The 21,400-nt window shown below is 38.6% G+C and overlaps 1 protein-coding gene across 12 annotated transcripts in view; it reads left to right on the forward strand.

Moving 5' to 3' along the window:
* Positions 1-21,400, forward strand: part of MYT1L (myelin transcription factor 1 like) — a 319,071-nt gene that overhangs the window by 271,633 nt on the left and 26,038 nt on the right. For all 12 annotated transcript variants that reach the window (XM_075747237.1, XM_075747233.1, XM_075747234.1 and 9 more), the window contains 3 exons: positions 13,903-13,965; positions 18,132-18,215; positions 19,552-19,773. In XM_075747237.1, coding sequence (XP_075603352.1) covers positions 13,903-13,965; positions 18,132-18,215; positions 19,552-19,773 — 369 coding nt within the window. The remainder of the gene's footprint in view (positions 1-13,902; positions 13,966-18,131; positions 18,216-19,551; positions 19,774-21,400) is intronic.

The following is a 21,400-nucleotide window of genomic DNA, read 5'->3' on the forward strand; positions in this document are numbered from 1 at the left end:
ATTTCTACAAATTTTGGTATTAACTCTACTGAACCCAGAGTAAATGCTACTGATTCACAAATGGGTAATGAGTAAACACATCAGGACCACATATCTCCAATGTTTGCAAAAATTCTTGTGAATGTTAATGTGCAACGGACCAAATGTGGTTTATATCTTCATATAAAGTCTTATATAATGATCACAAAAATAATTTTACTCCATCTTCAAGTTTAAAAGCTGCTATTTCAAGGTAGTGGGATTGCCTTTAAGGTGAAGAAAAACTTTTTTTGTCTGTTCATGTCAATGAAAATACTTTCCATTCAAAAGTAAAGTAAATGTAATGAATAAGATATTTAGCCAAAGGATATTTTTTTTTCTTATAAATTTCCCTCACCATAAAAAAAGGGAAATATGGCAGTTTCTAAAGACAGTGCCAATGGATTAAATCCTGTGCAAGAGATGCAGTCCACAACAATGAGCACTGGGAAGTCGCAACCTATGGGAGACATTTCTGTAAGATGTAGTTTGCTGGGTAACCTGTTCCACAGTCTTTCATTTGACCTTCCCAAGATGCTATATTCATTTTGAAATTAGTCATTTTCCTATGGTTGAATGGGTGTTAAGGCTGGAATTCTGCCTATTCCTTGTTCGTGACAGGAGGTTAATAAGACGCTCTTCTTCCATGTTGTGTGTAGCTTAGGATCTGAGCTAATCAAAACAGAGAATTTGTGTTTCAGCTATGTTCCTGCCTCGCGTATTATTCTCCCAAACCCTCGTCAGGGGGCATTTAATTAGCAGGAATGTTTGTAAGGACAGTGATTTTTTAAAAAATACTTTATCAGAGTTTGAATATAGAATGTAAAAATTCACTCTGAAAATAGAAAGTTATGGTTCCACTTCGCCAGCGTGGCAGGAGAAAAGTATTAATCAGCGTTTAGATGAGATCTGTATCAACGATAACCAAGTGAATTAGAAATCAGAGTAAGGAGCAGTAAATAGATGCTCAGGGATATTTGGCTATAAGCACGCAAAACCAACAAGTGATTTTGGAAAAGAAGTGTATTGCTTTAAAAATTCAGAGGGAAACCTTTCTCTTGTAAAAAGCACGTAAGGCAAAGTTGTTAGCCTCTCACCGAAGGCTGCTGTTCTAATTCAGCAGTGTGTGAGAGCTCAGAGCCCTACGGTATAATAGAGCGTGAGCACTTTCTCTCTCTGCCTGCATTTCCGACCGTGAGCAAAGTGTTTCGGGGCGAGCGCGCTGTTTTCTACGCTGCAGTATGCAGTCGCACAGTGCCATTGTGCTGCACAGCCATTTATCCCTGTTTGTAACCTCCGACCTCTCCAGCATTCTGCGCAGCTGTTTAGGAAACTATTCCCGCAGCTATTAGACTGCGAAATTAAAGTGGCTCTTTCATGAAATGTTTACGGTATGAACCAAGCTCGCACTGCGTAATCTTAGGGGAGTTGCAGAAGGGGAAATTGTACAGAAGTGTGGGCTTTCTGCCTTTGTTAACTTAAAGAGAGTGTAAGGAGAACCAAAGTAAGAAAAGACACCAGAGCATATCCCATGAAAATAAAAAGCACAATTCATTTTCAAGTGCTCTGCTTAATGATACCTTGGAACAGTCTTATGAAGCTGGAATTATTACTTAAGTGCTGTTCAATACAGTCACAGATTCCAGCACAAGAAAGGATAGTTTAGCTTGGAACAGTTTTAATGGTCTTATCAGAGCTTCCTGCCCTCGCTGAAGGGATGCCTCCTTTGTTCACATAATGCGCAAACTGCCTCATACAGTCTGGCAGGTTAGGGTGAAATGGCACCAATTTCAGGTTATTGAATACCGTACTAAAAGCTCCGTTGTTTCTTTTACTGCTACCCAGACAGCTGCAACATCTTTTCAGGAGGGACAGGAAACTCTGAAGCAGAGGCAGATGGATGCCTGGAGTAGAAACCAGGAGTATTATCTCAGGCACACAGCCCCTCTCACTGATCAGGACGTTTGGTGTGATCCACTTTATCTACTTCACTGGGAATTTCTGAGCATTCATTAGCTCTGCAAACTGGATTCCAAAGTCATAATTTTCAATTGTTGAAAAGAACATAGACAAATACAAAGAAATATACACATATTTCAAATATATACAACTGTACAAAGAATTTAGCAGATGGTTGAACTATCAAGAAGGGACTGAAATCAGGTAGAGTGATAGTGTTTGACCAGCCTGATGGTCATTTTTTTTTCCTTTATAATGAATTGGGCTTTTGCATGCTGAACTTTGTCTTCATTGCCTCTCATTCTCAGCTGTGCAGCTCTGAGAAAACTTTTGCTTTGCCTTCACTACGCCATCCTGTTAGGTATTTGTAGACAGCAATACGATTTTTCTTACACTTTTCTTGATAAGAATGAACAAGCCAGCTCTCAGCCCCGTATATCAAGTGCTCCAGGCCCATAACCATCCCGCAACGTCTTGCAGCAGTGCAGACTTGCAGCTCAGTGTTTTGTAGTTCTCAGAGCACTGGGAATAATACAAAAGACATTGTACCCTCCTAAGTGTTACTTCATGAGGGCTGATTTATCTGCCTGCTGTCTACCATCTGAGATTACCGAAAGGCAGTAGGACGGAGTACTCGTAGGGGTGATCATGGCCAACCTGTCCTCCTTGCAGATGCATGACTAGATTCGCACTAGGAATTTTTCCTTTCAGTATTAATTAAGTCTTGCTTAACATTGTGGGCCTCAAGTAAATGGTGAGGTTATACTTAAAAGTCAGTGTAGATGGAACATGAGTCTCAAGTCAATCACGAAAAATTAGAGCAAGTCTGAGAAGTTTTAAAAAATTAGTGTAAACTCACACAGAAAATCAGTAACAAAACTGTATTTCCCTTAGCTGTACTGTTCATTAGCCTCCTTACTAGACCAGACTGCCTCTCACAGTCTGATATAATTCACACTCAGTATTTTCACATTTCCTCACTTGGGCTTCTGACAAATGTTTTTAGGCCTAGAGGGAAAAAGCTGCTTGTTTTCATGAAACGAAAACTGAAGGATTTTACTCTTTTGCTGTTGACTCTTCACCCCCAAAATAGAAAGTATCTGCTTTATCTGTCTGGGAAAACGAAACCCTTGAGAGTTTGCTCCCCTTATCCAAATGTTAGCCTGTCCCTGGTTTTGGATGGCACGTTTTCAGATAGAAACACGTACATTCAAAGAGATTTAAAAGTCCATCCAGTATAGGAACTTCGTGGTACAGTAGCACTTCTCAAGGTTGCCAATAGGCACAGTGCAGTGACTGCATATGGAATAAAACATACCCCTCAGCCTTAAGATGCAATTAATCACCTAAACACATGTTACACTGAACTATTATGTTTACCTTATCTTACTTTTCTGAATGTGTGCTGAAAATCATCTTTTTAATTGCTCTTTTCAAACAGGAGAGTTAGAAACAAGCTGTTAATAGTGAATAAAATTCCAGCCCATTTTCTGTCATTTGGATTATTTTTTTTGCAAACCTCTGAGCCTTTATGCTGCCCATGGTGTATTTCCTAGATAACTCAAAGATGTTTACAATCCTATTCATTTATGGCTTTGCCATAATGCTAGACTGAAAGGACTCTCATTAGAGGCAGGACTCCTGCTTCTTTCTTAATTATACAGGGCTAGAAATATTACTGCCTATTTTGTAGGCTTAGTCTTTCATACTAATATTTGATACACTATTTTGAAAGAGGACATATAAATTCGACTTCATGCTCTTACTCTTTCCATCCTTCCCGCTCAGTCTGTCCTTTCCCCCTTACATCTGATCCAACTGTCTCCATTCCTGTAATCTTCTGGAGCCCTTCTCTTGATCAAGTATTTGTGTGTGCACAAGTTGAACAGTTCTGTTCAAATGAAAAACAGATAAACAGAATGCTAAGGAATGGCTAATGCTGCGTTGTGCCCATTCTCTTCCCAATGACTTTAGTGGATCGTTAAGGACAGGCTGTATGAAAGTTGTTAATTTTTTTCCTCTGCTTTTAGCAGGCCTAATCTGATAGCTTTTCTCAGCATTTCTTGGGGAAATCTTCCAGATTTGTAGATTTTTAAGTCATCCTAAACCTCCAGGAAAGTCTCATGAAGTGACAGATTCAACATCATTCTGCTGTGCCCACCAGACCCTTTGGTAATTGCTTCCCCTGGGAGAAGACATACGAAGTACCAAAGAGTAGAGCATGGAAGAAGCAGTAACATAGAGACATCTATTCAAGAATTACACTATTGATAATTTTGTGGTGTTCAAGGCAACTAGCAGACTGCTGACCTAACCATAATGTAAATCTCTTATCAAGGGAAAACTTCCCTACTTTAAAGAGTGTATTTTCAAGGTACTCAGCATTTGACCTAATTTCAGTTTAATTTTGTGCTAAACCTTCCATTTACATCATAAACAGCAAAGCTAGGCCACTTGTAAGAGCTTTTGAAGACACCATTTAAGGTGAAGAACACCAAATGCTATACCTGTCTTCAAGTCCTTCTTTTGGACCCATTTTCACATACAGGGAGCAGGAGAAACCATGTCACTGGCTGTTCCGCAAACCCTGACTGGCCCAATCTTACTGTGCAGTGGCTGTGTGGCAGATATTCCTGAGAGGCTTAGTGACTCCCATTTTAATAGACATTCTTCTTCAGAAACAAATGTGTCTACCCAAAGTTACTGAAAAGAAACCATGTGGGTTTTGGTTTTTTTCAAGCACAGGCTTGCAGCAATGCTATTAGGAGACAGAGAACTCACTTTACTCCTAGCTATAAGGCATGCTCTCTTAAGGCTATCTTCTGCATTTTTCTCTGTGCCTCGATCATTTTATGTTATTGCTTCACTATAAAAATGAAGCTTTTTTTCAAAGGCTGAGGTGTTTGGAAATGAACATTTGAATTTGCATATGTTGGAACTGATTCATCCCTGGTGCCAGGAAGTGCTCTCTGCTGCGGGGAGGGGATCTGCAGCTGGCCGGTGCTGCCTCCAAGGCAGGCGATGCTGGCAGGAGAGAAAGCGTGGGCAAGGTGCCCAGGGAGGGAGCTGATTCACAGCTTCCCCCTGGCAGCTTCTGTGAACGGAGCACCCCCTGGGTAGTGCACAGAAGCTATTTCGCATTAGGCACACACCATGCCTTTGGCAAATGGCACGTTAGGCGGTATATGCTGGTGCTAGATGTGAGAACAGCGGGCAGCACGTCATGGCACTTGCTGCTGGGAAGATGGGAAGTCCTGACTGCTAGCAGAACAGGCAGCATGCAGAGGTGGTAACTGAAGGCACAGGAATATTTTTTTCTAAAGAGATATAATTAATTAAAATGCATTGTGTGTATCTGTGCATTCGAGTGCACAGCAATATTTTAAATGCCAGCATGATGCATTTTAGTCTGCTTATAGGAAAATGGATTTCAGTGTAATTAAAAAACATATCATGTTCTTTCTCACCCCCACATATATGCAGGAATGCAATACAGATAGTATCAGGAGCTTAGGACACAGAAACTGTACGTGCAAAGAGTCAAGGAATTAATTAAATTTTAACTAAGGAGAAGATTATGCAGTCAGCCATCCCCAGTTTAGAACCATTCGACTGCTGGGGATTTCTAGGGGCAAAGAGAGAGACAGAGCAATCTCTCAGCAGAGATAGAAGAGACTGAAGTTACTCCACAAAGCCTCTGAGCCAAAATTATTTTAGTCTCATGCCTGGACTAGCTCCACAGGCCTGGCACCATTCCTCATGGATAGAAAGACTGTACAGTGAAAGTGGTAACAGCAAATCCTTCCATTCTACACTTCTTTCCAATCTCCAACCTGCACTGCTCCCAGTGTCTTCTGAGAGGGCTCAGTAATGCCCCACCAGGATTGATCCTTGCCTGGATCCCACTGTCTCCTGCCCGTTCCTACTGGAACTGCACTGAATCCAATGCTAAAAGCAACTGGCAAGTTAGAACAAGATTTTTCTCAATTCACTCATTTGCCATTCCACCACTTTTTTTTGTTTGGTTGTTTTTTTGCCATCTCTTCTTGTTTCCTCAAATCCTCTTCCTTTATATCTGCTGTGGTTTGGGGTTTAAAATTTTCCTATTACCTCCAGTGAGGCCTGTCATGTCAGTAGCATTCTGCTAAGTAAGAAATCTTAGTAGCATTTTACATATGAAAAAGTAAAATTTAGCACTTTTGCTAAAACTAAATTTGTGTGATTGAGTATTCCTAGTTAGGCTGAATACAGGGAAATAATTAATATGAATCTAAATTTAACTTCATTTTTATTTTTATCTTACAACACATCTTTATGAACCTTTGATATTTATAAGGGTCTGACTTCACATGCTTTCGTAGGTATATTTGTGAGGACTAGAACATAGGTTTAGCCTTGAACATAAAACCATAGACTCACGATCCACTGAAATAGTCATTATCTGCATACCTGTCCCACAGAGTTTATATTGCCTCTTGAACCAATTCAGATGAGCTTCAAATGAGCTCTGAATGCAATTTTCAGAAGTGCCCAGTGCTAGCCTGGTTCTGCTCCTTTTGAAGCCAATGATAAAGCTTACAAGGACTTTAATGAAAATAAAAGAGTGTAAGATACTTAAAATGACTCATTGTGTCTTGGCAGCCAAGAAATTCTATGTTAAGGTTTCACAACACACAGCGTTTTCTCCCCTGACACAAGGATGCAATGTGTACCCAGTCATCTCAGCAATGGGAGAGGACCACAAGCAATGCAGACTAAGGGAAAGATAAAATCAGCTGGGAGAAAAGAGCAGGAGGACAAGAAGGGTGATGAAAGAAGAGATAATGGAAAGAAACAACAAAGAGGAGGGAAGAAGAAAGAATTGTCGACTTCAAGGTTATTAGAGATCATGAAAAGAGGAAAGGATGAGAGAGGAACAGAGAATGAAGACATCAGCCAAAGGGGACAGAGAAAAAAGATGCGAAAGGGAGAGAGAGGAAATTTAAAAGTGACAAGAAGAGACAACGAGGAAGGAAAAAGATCTGGAAAAGGAAGCAGTAGAATGTGGAAGAGAAATGCTGGAGAGGAATACGGATGTAAAGCAAATCATGGGGCAAAAGCAAATGGAAATACTTGCTCCACTGTAGGAAAAGGATAACAGATTGAAAACAGGGAGACAGAAGCATAAGGAAAGAAAATGGAAGGAGTAAAATAAAGAGGGAAGTATGTAGATGTACAGCTTCATTGAGGGAAGTTAAGAGAAGATTAATCCATCCTAACAAAACAAGTTTTCCTTGCAAAATGACAGATAGGTTGTGCAAGTTTTTGTCTAGGTACCAAAAGAAAGTATCAACACTTTAGGAATTCAGAAGTCAAATGCTGTGGTAAAAAAAATAGATGGTAAAAGACAACAGGGTAAAAGTGGAAAAGCATCTGTGTTCCTACTGGCATTAGACCAGACAACAGCATTTCTGCTGTGTCTTCATGAAGAAAGGGATCAGCAGCATTCCCACTTCACATACTTAATTAGAGCTTGACAATCCTCCAAAATACCTGGGACTTAAAATAACATTTAGAGATTCACACATCCAGATTGCTCTCACGGAGCTGGCTAGAACAGGAATGGCTGGGAGGCATTGCTCTGACTGCTCAGAAAGGTAAAGGCAAAAGGAATTGCTGGTTTCTGTCCAGTTTCTGCTAAACAGGTGTTCTGGTACCGATAACGGCAACGCTGCCTGTTACTGACCCACCAGTGGCCCCCAGATCTCCGCTGCGGACCACCCAGCTCTGGTTCGGAGCCATCTGCTCGCCCTGGAGTGCTCCCTGCAGGCCCCCGGCGAGTGGCACAGGGAGGAGCTGCGGGCAGGGAAACCTGTTCTCTCTTTTGGCCTCTTAAACAGTTAAAAAGGGGACTTGTTTGTCAAGAGCTGCAAATCTGTTGTTTTCTGACAAGCACCCAAATTCATAGAGGCATAGACATACAATAAACTTACCATACCTTACAGAAAACTCCATTTCTTAGTTTGACAAAGTTTCTTCTCATCCCTTCCCTTTCTTGCCCGCTCCCCTTTTCTTCTTCCTTCCTCACATATTCAAATCAGGGAACTGCAAACACTGTATCTTTACAGGTTCACTTTGTAACCTTTTGTTTCTGGACTACCTGACTACAAACACCCAACCCACCCCCCCAATATTTTTATTATGAATCTACATGTAGTTTCAGAAGACATAGAGCTTTATAGCTGCAAACAGAGCAGTGAGTAAGAATCTGTGCTTCTAGCCCATTTTCCTCTTCTGCGTAGTCATTTAGCCTCTCTGTGCCCCAGTTTTCCTCTGCCAAATTCTTCCCTTTTTCAAAGCAGTATTGTGAGACTTTATCCATTAATGTTTGTAAAGTACTTTCAGATCTTCAGATGAGAGACAGAAATGCAAAGTATTATTGTGTCTGTCTTCCAGCCTCCCAACCTATGAATTCCATTCCTGGTGATTCAGTCAAATAAAACAGAATCTCAAATACATGGAAACCACCAGACAATAAAAAATTCTACATTCTGCTATGAAAAAATCCCACAGGAAATGATTACATTTCTCTAGCCTTTCTGAACCTTCGGCAGAAAATCACACCTCTACTATAGAGATTGACAGCATGGCCAAAATAAAACTATGAGAAAGATATAATTTTGTATTAAATCCCAGTTCTTTTGCACTGTGAAACATTCTGAAGAACCATTGTGAATTTTTGCACAACTTACTGGTTTACTCCCTCATTCAATTCAATAAGATTTTTCTTTTGCATTGCTAGCTACATGTGCTTTAAATATTAGTAATTTATAGGATACATATTCTGTCTGGTAGACTGTATTATTTATATGTGTATTCATTTACTTACTCAAGGGAAGATTAGATCCATCATGTAGCAGGTGCTAAGTGCTGTAAACTAAACAATAAAAGTAACATCAGTATTTAGAACTGATACGCCAGCTTACTAATAACCGGTCATGAAAGGTATTGTGTAGCAACCCATTGCAACTGAATCCCAGTATAGTTTGGAGGGTCCTGGAAAGGATTACTGTCTGATGGCTCTTGGCACGGCCAGTGTGTAAGAAATTAATGGCTTAATTCAGTTCCATGGGAGCAAATTTCCTCAGCACAAAAATAAAATGTTGCAGCAGTTTGCAGAATCAATGCTCTTCACCTCTATTAGTGACTGTTATTATTTCTTTGTTTTTAGAGTGTCCACTGAGTGCTATTATTAATCCCACAAGAGCGATAGCTAAAAAAAAGTGCACAAATAATGTACAAACCTGCCAATTCCTATGAAAACTACAGCCTAACTTAATAACATGCCCTTTCCTTAGTGAAAACCAGGCTGTAGAGATAAGAGCAGTGAGGATGAAAGTGCAGAGGGAGAGGGCTTGGTGCTGGGCATAGAAGGGACCGAGGATGATTGAAGGGGCAAGAGACAGAGAGAAAAGAAGAACTTATATTGCTTACTGTTGCTAAAACTGTTTCTGATGATTAAGGTGAACATTATCACCCTACTTAGTGAAAAATGCAGCCATGTGTTACAATGACCTGACTTTTATTTGCACGGTGTGCTGAGTTTGGGCTTACATAATTCTAGATCGAAGGATTTATACATACAAACTGTTGAAACCTTAAAGACAAGATTTGACTGAGATGGAAATAGAATGCACTGCGTTACTGAATCTCAACTGAAGGTTTCTGAGAGAGAGAAAGAGGGAGCCTAAGCTTGAGCCTGAGCCCAAGGCTCAGTGCAGGCTCTGAGCTGTGGTCAGGCTGGGTGCACTGCAAAAGCTTCCACGAAAGCTGCCTCCTCCCTAGAGAAGTGCAATCCTTCTGGTTCCAAAAAGCCATTGTCATTTTGTGGTAAAATCTCTAAAAGGAAAAAAAAAAAAAAGAAAAAAAAAAAAGAAAAAAAAAAAAGAAAGAAAAAAAGCAAAGTGTTTTCATTATACTGCAGATTACTATATCTTTGTTTTATCGGTATGTTTTAGAGATAATTTATGTTTTAAAATAAATTTTAAAAGTAAGTCAACCAAAACTATACACAATAATGAGGACAAAACTACCTCGGTTCTGTCTTTGCACATTTGTGTAACATCCTATATGGTCTCATGCTAGCTGAGCAATAAATCTGAATATGTAAGCTACATGTAAGTTTATCTAGCTCCTGTAGACCTAGATAAAAGCCTAGGAATATAGATTTAGATGTGGATCTTATTTGTAGTCTGCTATGCTGATGTTAGCTGTTTTTTGGTTGTTTTTTTTTCCCTGGGCTGAGCTTGCAGCGAGACTTTTAACCATTGGCATTTGGAAAAATCCTCCCAGAGCCCATTTGAGCATCACAGCCGTTTTCTCCCCAGCCCCAGGAACCTCCCTAAGTTCCTTCAAGCTGCTGAAAGTCTTTCTACTCGCCGCACACCTTCAGTCCTTTTCCCAGTGAAGAATGGGTAGTGGGGCTTAAGTGTATTTATCTGTTTGGCTCTCACCTTTTTTTCATTCCTGCTATGGAGTCTAAGCCCAATACTGAATCCACCTGCCACAGCAGTTGCTGTTCTGCTGCCCTGTCCTGCTTTCTGCTTATGCTTATGTTCCCAAAAAAACTTCTCTGGAATGTTCCGTGAAATGAATGGGACATTCTCCTTCACTGACAAGGTTTCTTTTACTGGATGCCCTGAATTTGTGGTAAAGTGCTAGTTCTGAACTTCACTCTTTACAGGGTGAGTTCCTTTTGTCACCTCACTTTTTATGGTGCTAAAGTATTTCTTTTGCTGCAATAAGCTATTATGTAGAGTCTACAAATAAGCTTCTGATCCTGTCAAATTACGTTCACTTTAAGTAAGAGGAAAGTGTATATCTCTTTTTCCACTTACTCTGATATTCATTTTCAAAGGATTTCACATCACTTGCCTCTTATAAGCACCTGTTCATAGATTTTTCTGGCATTGCTTCATGTACATATGATTGGTTAAGTCATTATATATAGGTAGTAGCTGATAGTAAAGTAGTAGTGTATATGCAAGTCTTATGTATGATCAGACATTCCAAAAATACAGACTCACAATTCCAGTGGTACAAGGAGTTATAGTTGTCTCCTTATCTAATCTGCTTAGGATAGCAAATAAATACTGTAATAACTTTATAGTTGAAACAGACTGCTGTATATCTGCATCCTGTATTTCACAATGGTCACCCACAGAATGGAAACAGCAGTAAATAGAAAAGTTCCAGGGTTTTAAAATGTTCTTATCAACTGCACTAAACTCTCATTTCATCTGTTAGATTTAGGTTAATATAAGCTTATGAGACTTGAAAACAAATATAGTGCCAAAATCAAAATCTGAAAGGTCTTTCTAAAATCCTTGCCTACATAAAAAATCTCTTCTGGTTTAATCAAAAGTATGATTTTAAACTGATGTGAACTGTACAGAGCCCTTTGTGAAGATACTCAGTTCAATTTACAGCAGGATGATTTCTTCTTTAGCTTCAGTTGCTTAAGGTTCTTTTAAATGACACAGAAATAAGGTAGTTTTTAAATTGTGTAATACTGTCCAAATGGTTGAGGTGTAATGGTCTAATTTTAAGACTGATGGATTGGATATACTGGTGCATCTTATAAATCCTGTCTGTTAAGACACTATTAATCCTGCCTGCCTGTAGCAAAAGTCTTGGAAAAGATGAGAAAAAACATTGTTCAGTTTTGATAATAGCTTATTCTCAAGAAGGTTGAGAAGTCTGTAGAGGAAAATGGTGGCTTCAAATAGCATGGGTTCATAAAGATGGAATCCTTGTAGTACGTCAGACAGACTGCAGAGGAACAGTCTCATGGCTCCTTGTTTGCCTTTATTCATTTAAATGCCATGGACACTTAGAGCCAAAGTTTAGTCAGTTCCTTTAATTAATACTTATTCCCATATCTTTTGATTCAACATCTTTAGAGGCTTCAGTCGTGCTTCAGTGATGCAGCTGGTCTTGATAGGAAATAAGCATTGTAGATCACTGAAGATACCTAGCATTTAAAAAAACCACATGAAGCAATAGCTTGTCTCTCTTCAGATCTCAAAACATTTGTCTAAAAATAAAAATAACTAGTGAGAACATCTAAATATTTAGATACAAAGTATTTAAAATATAAGACCCTTTATATAAGATGCCCTAACCATTTATTTTTTAACTTAAAGAAATAGCCAAAGTTTGTGCTAGCCATGTGCAACCACAGCAAAGAATAAATGGTAAGGGCCATACAGACTTCTTCACCAAGGGCCATATTTTTACCTAATTTGTGTCAGAAGAAACTATGCAAAAACTAGGGGTTTTATCTTTTTACAAGCGGAAAGATTAATGTGTGATGTCAACCTCTAAACTGGTCTTTAAGATATTAAGAATGACAGTAATACTTACACTTTTAGTCAAGATCATGGTCTTATACTTGGTCCTGTGCAAAGACATAAAGCAAGAGAAAAGGAGAATTGTCTTTAAGGATGTTGTTTAGAAGTCTTGTCCGAAGCACACAGACTGTTTGTTACACAGAAGAGAAACTTCAGTCACATAGTGAACCCCAGAGGTTTTACCAACTTAAATCCTGGAAGTGCTTCCATATTTTAATGTTTTCTAATGAATAACTGAACTGGTCCAGATGAAGACCATATGAGAACTTCATTTAACAAATTCCAGTTTCAAATCTCTTTCAAGATTGCATTAATCATGATTGAAGCTTGGCCCTGCTGAGCTCCTCAGAAGTAGGTAATGCTTACTGGCTTTAAAGAGCTAAAATTCAGCTTAATGGAACATGACAGCCCCATTGCACTAAATTCTGGGTTGCTTAATTCCTGATTTTAAGAAACTTTCAAGTCTCTGCAGGAACCTTTGTGAAACAAAAATTTACCAGTATGGACCAACTCTGAGGAAAGCATTCTTGTAACTAAAGGGTGAAAGCCAAAATCTGCATGAACTCTGGATTCAACCAGTGAAAAAATTCAATGTTATGGAAATCTGATGTTTCAGAATGCAACATCTGAATTTGCACGCATGCTTTTTAGAATTTGAATGCTTTCTTCAAATGAAGCTTTAAAGCATGGCTAAAATTCAAAACTCAGGCTCAAGAAAAGCGACTTTTTGGAACTCGTGTAGCATTCGTCTATTCAGTAAAAAGAATATAAATTAATTCTTCCTTTGTCTTTCCTGTGATTTAGTGTAGCAGTTCAAATACCAGCTAATGATTGTACTTAGCATTATAATTTAGCTTATTCTGTGGTGATCGCAATCATCTTTGCAATGTAGAAAAAACTACCCATTTTCTTTGATGACTCTAATGTCATTCAACTACTAGAAATTCCACTGACTGCTGTATCAGTGTCTTCTCTGACTGATGCTGTAGCTTGGTGTTTGGGAGTGTTTGGGTGGGTTACCATTTCTCTGCAAGGGGCCAGCATTACTTCCCGTTCTACACATTTCCTTTTCCTTAAGCATTTCCTTCGCTTCATGGAGAGGTGGTGCGACCTCATGACACTGTGCAGTGGGATTAAAGCAATAGCCCAGATGGAAAACAAAACAGCTCGCTGTAGTGTTAGCTATTACCTAAGCATACATCATGGGGATATTCCATTTGCTGTCAACCCTACTCATTCCTGGTGGTGTGAGGATGTCAGGCTGCTGCTGGAAATCTCCACTAATCTGCTGATACTAGAGATATCCAGAAAGCATTTGAGTGGGCAGGTGAGGAGTAGCAGACAAAAACAGTTTATGAATTAAAAAAGTATATTTGTCCCCAGCGTGGAATTAAGCTCAGGTTTAGCAATGCCTAGAGGTCCCCAGGGCTGGCACCTGTGGAAACAAGGACTGAGCCAGTAAATGTTTTTTAATGGGCAGCTATATCTTTCCTGTCAGTAACACCGCTCTATATCTCTTCCATTATTATTCTAGGTGTCCCACCCCTGGGTGTGATGGCTCTGGGCATATTACTGGAAATTATGCTTCCCATCGAAGGTACGTAAAGAGAAGTTTTTGTTCTTTAAATCAAACAACTGAAGGGCTAGAAGGGACCTCAACAGAACTCTCTTCCCTCTCTCAGCAATGAAGTAGGATCGAGTGCTGTACGTAGACATACATTAGTCTAACTCATTCTGTTTATCACCAATGAATAACATTTCTCAGTTTCAGTGTGGCTCAGTACCCAAATAGGTAGGAAGATTTTTGCTGATATCTAGCAAAATCTTTGTAGAAAATGAATTCAATTTTTCTACCTTCTCTGTTAGCCCAGGGAAGCAATTCAACATTCATAACTTTCTACTGCTTTACATTCTAAATGACTTAACTCTTCTCCTCACAATCCTACCTTTTCTGGACTCAAATCCCATTCCTGCATTTTTTCCCCCAGAATTATGTTTCCTGATTGTTCCTGTCAGTCTCTTCTAGACTCCCTTTGTATTTCTTGAAATGCAAAATTGGATCCAGTTCTTTACCTCCTCTCCCAGTTGAAGTCTTACCACCTTTAATCAGAGGGAAAAAGTACCTCTCTCATGTAATATACACCAGTCTTAGTACATTTCAGAATAAAGTTTGGCTTGTTTTTAATTGCAACACATTGTATACAACTATGTCAAGCCAGAAGAATGGGAAGAGAATGGATGAAAGCTGTTACCGTAACTGCTTAAACTATAACTGTGGTCCTTACCAAGGGCCAAAGAAAGCTTCACATTTACTAATTAGGGTATTGTTGGTGCCCCAAAATGAATTACGGTGGTACTACTGTAGAGGTAATGTTACAAATACAGTGTAATTAGCAATTCCCCTGTGGCTATTTGAGAACTATGAATCAGTAGAGAAGAGCTGCACTGTATTTTGTAACTAGCTATTCACTGTTTAATCAAAGAATAATAGTGTAGCCCACTTCTCTTTTGTTAGCAAAGGCTCTTTACTCCCATGCATAGAAATACTGTTGAGTCTGGATATTTGCTTGCCTCACGAAGTCCTCGTAGATTTACAATTGGCTATAATAAGTCAATGCACAAATTCCCAGTTTAAATGTATTCCCAGTAAAAGGAACAAAAAGTTTAAAGTTAAAACATAAATAACATAGAGATTGGGAATGTGCCATACCTTTACATGCTGTAAAAATGAAAGTTCACAATGACAACTTCTGTAATGCACAGTTAAACATCAAAAGTACAAATAACATTATAAAGGAGAAGATGTAAACATTTTAAAAGCACTTACATGATGCAGGAGATTAAATCACACTGTCAAAGGGATTTAAGGCCAAATTTATAACTACGTTTAACTATATGTAGCTTTATCAGCTCACACCTCTACTAACAATATGCTTGGTGGAGCTATGCCCCGACTTTGCTATTTCAGGAAGTTGTTTATGTATTTGGCCATATACTTAACCAGAAACAGGCAGGACAGTGAAGATGCAGAAGGCCAAGCGTCACATTTTTGTTTGTATCTCATACTATCCCTTACAACCTTTTCAGTTTCAGAAGGAAAGGAATGGCAAGCTTCTCTCCTAAATGGCTGCTGAGATGTCTCAGTATCATTTGTATTTAAAATGGCTGCTCAACAGCAAGCGCGCATGAAGGCAGATTTAACTCTGCCATAAGTCGCCGTAGCTCCACACACCCATTCAATGTATGCAAGAAGTTACATCGTATTTACCGGTGTGGAATTTCCCTTCGCGTCTTTTATCTTCATATATAAGGAATTAAACTGATATAAAAACGAAGTAATATGTTTACTTTGTAATAGCTTTTGGTTATTATAGGATCAAAAAAATTAAAGCAAAGGCTCATCCTTGACATATGTTTTCTTGGTGAATCTGCTGTCAGAGGAGAAATGAATTAATCATAACCTCAGAAGCTGTCTGTTGGAAATGTCTGTTTAGAGGACCTGAAAGGTCTTAGAATTTTCTAATAAATCATAGTGCCAGAATAGAAAGATCTATTGCAAAAAGATGATGCACCAAAATACCAATAAGTAGGTGATAATTAAATTGATTTAATATGTAGAAAGCATTAAATCATTAGTCAAGGCACACATTCTTCATTCAGATTTTGTTAGGAAAATGTCATCGTCTACAAGCATACCCATCTGTACACCTACTAAAAAAAGTATTGCTTTCTGAGGCATTTCTATTAACTATTTAGTTTTCGGATGCAAAACCTGATTATTCTCACACAGTGGGTACAACTAGTCTCACAGATAGGCTAGGGATATCTGTAACTCGTGTCCTCTCCCCTTCACTTTCTGCAGTTCACGTTGGATGGGGGGAATGAACCAACCTGTTTCCAAACTGCCCGCTTGCCCCAGAGCCTGCTTCCTTTTATCCTAAATCCCTCAGACCCTGTTTCTCCTGCCTCTGCCTTATTAAAGATTATGATATTATTATTGTTTTCAAAGAAAACTGTTTTTAAGTGGCACAGGCTTTCTAAGGTTTAGTTTGTACACAGTGAACTATGATGCTTTGGTGCGCACTATGTAAGTTGGAACAAACAGCAGCTTGCTTTAAAAAGGAAGACTGTCAGCTGCATTTAAACTAGAAAATGAAATGGGATGAGAGCACAGATCCAGCCATCAGAGTGCAGATGCCTACACTAGTAAATTGTTAGCCTGTCCCCTGGCATGGTACTGACCCTGGGGCACTGAAACTCTCCCAGGCAATTCTCAGACATGATTTGGGGCTCAGCATGGGTCCAGATCGTTCTCTATAAGCAATATGGGTGTAGCTGTCCTGCTTTACAGAGACAGAGAGTTTAGCTGCATGGATGTGAGCTTGCTGGTCTTGGCTCAAGACAGCAGTTCTAGATCCCTTCTGTTTACCGCTACAGGGGTAGCCATGCCATCTCACCACACACTATGTCCAATATCTTGTGCTAACATTCGTCCCTTTTTTAAATTGACTTATTTATGACTTTACAGCATGTAACCTCTATTTTTGTCTATTGTTATTTACCAACACGGAATTCTGTCTGTGATTGCATCACTCTTTTCTCCGCTTGTTCCTCCCAGTTCTCGCTGGTCTTGACAAGACAAAATAACTGAAAATTTTGCTACCACTGATTCTATCTCTTCTTTCTGCAGACAGGGTCTCCTATACAACACTGAAGTATCTTTTGTTATGCTGAAAACAAAAATTTAATCTTCTATTTAGTTTCTTTCTCTGCAGAAATTTTTCTTTGGTAACACTACTTTGTCTCTTGTTGCAATACTTTTGAAGGTGTTCTACTGATGGATTTCTTTTTTAATATGATATGTTAAGATGGAAATAACATTTATATGCAGGACAAAGCATGATTTTTTGATAGACATATTTGTGTCCTTAGATAGCAACTACTTAAAAAAATCTTTAAATATCTATTAAAGTCATTGTCAAGCCTGCTAAATGGTTTCTATAATGAATTTTTCATACGCAAAGGGAAAGCTGAGCTTGTAAAATCTTGGAAAAGATATATCTTTTTCCATCTTATGTGGTTGAAACCAACATCCTAGGTGTCCAGTTAAATGTAACATTGCTTAGCCTAACATATAGATTTGTCTCTACCAAATCTTTTTGTCTGGGTGAGTTCTGAGCACTTAAACTCTTTCTCAGGAAGGCATTGTACAGCTCTGAGCTCTGCCATGTTTTTATTCAACAGTTCTATAGGATTTTTACATGACGACTGAGAAGGTTTGATAGTGTTTCTGATGCGCTCCCTAGAGAAATCTTTATTCCTACCAAGAGATCCAAAGGCTCCTGGGTTTTGAGCCTACTCTTCCTTCCCTCTCAGACATACAGAGGACGGAATGTCTCTCAGCCCTGAAACACTGCCTTCTATTTCTTTTAAAGCTGTCGCTGCTGCTGCTGCTGCTGCTGAGTCAGCTGGAGGGATTATTAGGCAGAGGGTTTAAGAGCTGCTTTCCCTGGCTCCTCGGGGACTGCCTGTGCGTGTGGTCTGCACAGTGCCTGCAGTCCTTCCCGCCGTCGCAAACTGAGATACGCGGATTCCCCCTCGCGGTTGCATACTGCAGCTCTCCTTGCTTAAACCACTTGAGCTTTGATTTTGGAAACTGGATGGAATTACCTATTCTGCCAGTTTTTCAGATAGAAAATGTATCTCTTGTAAACTATACCCAAGAATGACAAACTGCATTTTAAAATGTTTTCTCTCACTCAGTCTTTCAGGCTGTCCGCGAGCAAAGAAAAGTGGAATCAGGATAGCACAAAGCAAGGAAGACAAAGAAGACCAAGAGCCAATTAGGTGAGAACAAATATTGTCAAAAGGCCTTCATGTATTTTATAACATCATACATTTCTTCAGCTTTTTATTAAAGCTTAAATATTATTGTGTGATAGTTATCCAAGAGCAGATGGCCACATTGATTTCTATGAGTGAACTGCAAATCAAGGATCTGTGATGATTTATTCTAGCCAAGGATACAATCTTCTACAATTTAGAAACAGTTTAAAATATGGGTTTTTTCACATGAAATTAAAACATTGCATAGATATTTATCTCCTGAAGAAAACCTTAAACGTGTTTGCATACCATAGACAAACCATACATGCTAAATAAAGTAGTTGCAGGAATAGAGAACTAAGTATTTATATGAGATTGCTGCAACAAATCTGACTGTTTATGCAGTTTACAAGAGGAACAAATGCCTACCTGTGTAGGTCATGGTTTCTTCTTGCAAGGTGCTCTGATACCTGTGGCCACTGAACTCAGCTGGTTTAGTGACTGCTTAGACCGTGCAGAACTGGATCCTCAGTGGAGAGCTGCAGCAATATTTTAGTGTGGGACAAACAGTGAAGTAACCAACCTTGTTTTGACATGTGTTATGTAGCAGCATACTAAAAAACCATTATTTTCTTTCATTTCACTTTGAAGATTCTAACCTGTTCCTTCTAACCCTGGTTATTTGTTTTTTGGAAATATACAGGGCAAATGTATGGGGGAATTCCCAAGTAAGGAAAAACATCAGATGAATACAGAACTGCCTTCATTGATCTCTCTAGGCTGTAGCGCATAGTTTGTTATAATCTCTCCTATTCAGAGAGTGGTTAAAGGTGCTCAGCATTTCTGAGGAGGCGCTATGATCACTTTATACCTAACTGTTTATACCTAACATTTTCATGACTTCAGACAAGTCTTGTTTAAATTCCATACACATAAATAAAATGTACCAAGGATTATACTAAGTAGGATTTTATGCTTATAGAGTTTTTATGGGCAATTTCCCTGCTGAGTGGAGCTCAGTAGCCAACATTTCAATTCCAGTGTGATATTTACTGTAATGAACACCTGCAATTCAAATATATATCTCAGTCCTTTTGTTGCAGTTGCACAATATGAACATCTGTGACTTCATCTACTAGCTAGCCTTCTTACAGTTTATCAAAGAACACTTTTTTTTTCATATTAGTAAAGTTCTGCTTGAAATTTTACCCACTACAGGGTATCTTGACTATTTTTAAGACCACAGTGCATGATTGTTCTTTTCTTTTCATGTCGGGTTTATTTTGACTTTGTTGTAGAGGCTACCAGGTATATGATGGCAAGACAATAAAGTTTATCTCATCTATCTGCTATCCAGATGTCCAGTTCCTGGTTGTGATGGTCAGGGTCATATAACTGGAAAATATGCATCCCATCGCAGTGCATCAGGGTGTCCTCTAGCTGCCAAAAGGCAAAAGGATGGATACCTAAATGGCTCACAGTTCTCTTGGAAGTCAGTGAAGACGGAAGGAATGTCATGTCCAACCCCAGGATGTGATGGCTCAGGACATGTCAGTGGTAGTTTTCTTACTCATCGTAGGTGAGTAACTATGGCTTATATTTTTCACTTACACTTATTATTTAAGTTAGATTAGCAAGATTTGAAATACAGCTTTTTGTCATGGCATTTCTCTGTTCTTTTTGAATTTTGTTGTTACTTTGAAAATTAATCTTCCTATGTATGTTTGTAGATAACTAGAAATGAAGACACACAATTTTTTTGATGCAAGTCCTTGCAGGTAGAGACCTGAATCTGAATCTGTAATACACAGAAATTTTTAGGGAAAAACGTGTGCGTGACAAATAACTGTAAATCTGCTACTGCTTTATTGAGTGACTCTGGACAAATTACCTTAGGATGAACTTTGTAATACACACCTGAATCCCCCTGGTTTTCAGAGATGTCAAACACATTGTTGGTTCCCAAACATCAGAGCATGGAACTAAAGAACTTAAGGAACCAGTTCCATAAAAACAAAGTATTTCTTTTCATTTGATAATGAAAATGTTCACTCAAAACAATAAAAGTAGAATACAGCAGATTAATTAAAACTAACGAAATACAGATATTTGACAAAAGAAATGCAAAGCCTAATTTTTCATAAACTTAGCAAAAATAAGAGAACTTCAGTGATGACACTTTTCATCGCTTTTAAGAGATTAAGGAAGAGAAAGTGGCCAGTCTATTAGGGATAAATCTTGCTGCCATTTTAGATATTAGCTTATGAGGAAGCAATAGTGTTCTTGGAGCTTTGGGTGGGAATCTCAGCCTGAACATGACTATAATGCCAGAGCAAATTTCTTCTTATATAGTCACTAATATAAATTCTATTACTTCAAATATGTCAAGCCAAGGTGCCTAATTTGTCACCCTTCTCCAGGCAGACCTCAGTTGAACTTCTGTACCTTTTAGTTAGCTAAACCAAGATGATCTTGTTTTGTAGTCAGTTCTAGATGTAGAGGTGAAAAGTGTACTTCTTCTTCCTTCTCTTGCCTGTAACTATCCCCTTTGATTCTTTATCTGACAACCCTTTATAGCTTAACTCAAAAGCCTTACCCTTACTACAGCCTCTCCAGACTTTGTGCACGTAGTTCCTATTTGTTGCTTAGGTTCAGAGCTGTTTTTCTACTCAGTGTTTGTACGGTACCTACCATGAAGGGATTCTGGTCCATGACCTGAGGTGCTACTTAAGTGGTCAAATATATTTCACAGTCTGCTCTAGGGAGCAGCAGATGCAAAAGCCCCGACCATTTGTTCAGATGTTGTCCACATGTGGATTTAAGTTTTTGACTTTCAGTAAAATACCAGTGTCAGTGTTCATATTTCAGTTTAGCTTTCTTCATAATGATGCGACATTTATTTAACTCGTAGAGGTCCATGATTAAAATTTTGAAATTATTTTACCTTTAGTTGAAAGATACAATATAATTACTGAGACATTGCTTTCAATTAGTATTTACATAGTATTTACATTTTCAAGGAGAAAATTCTTGCAACAAGGATAAATAACTTCTAAAAGGAACACACTGATATTAATTTAACTGTTCGTAAAAATTAAGGGACAAATGGTACCTAAATATTTATTTTTTAATAGGAATGTTTTAATGAAAAAATAGAATAAAATTTTAACATTTTTTTTCAGTCGAGAAACCTAAATATGACATTT

The sequence above is a fragment of the Balearica regulorum genome, chromosome 3 (genome assembly GCF_011004875.1).
Source record: "Balearica regulorum gibbericeps isolate bBalReg1 chromosome 3, bBalReg1.pri, whole genome shotgun sequence".
NCBI classification, from domain to species: domain Eukaryota; kingdom Metazoa; phylum Chordata; class Aves; order Gruiformes; family Gruidae; genus Balearica; species Balearica regulorum.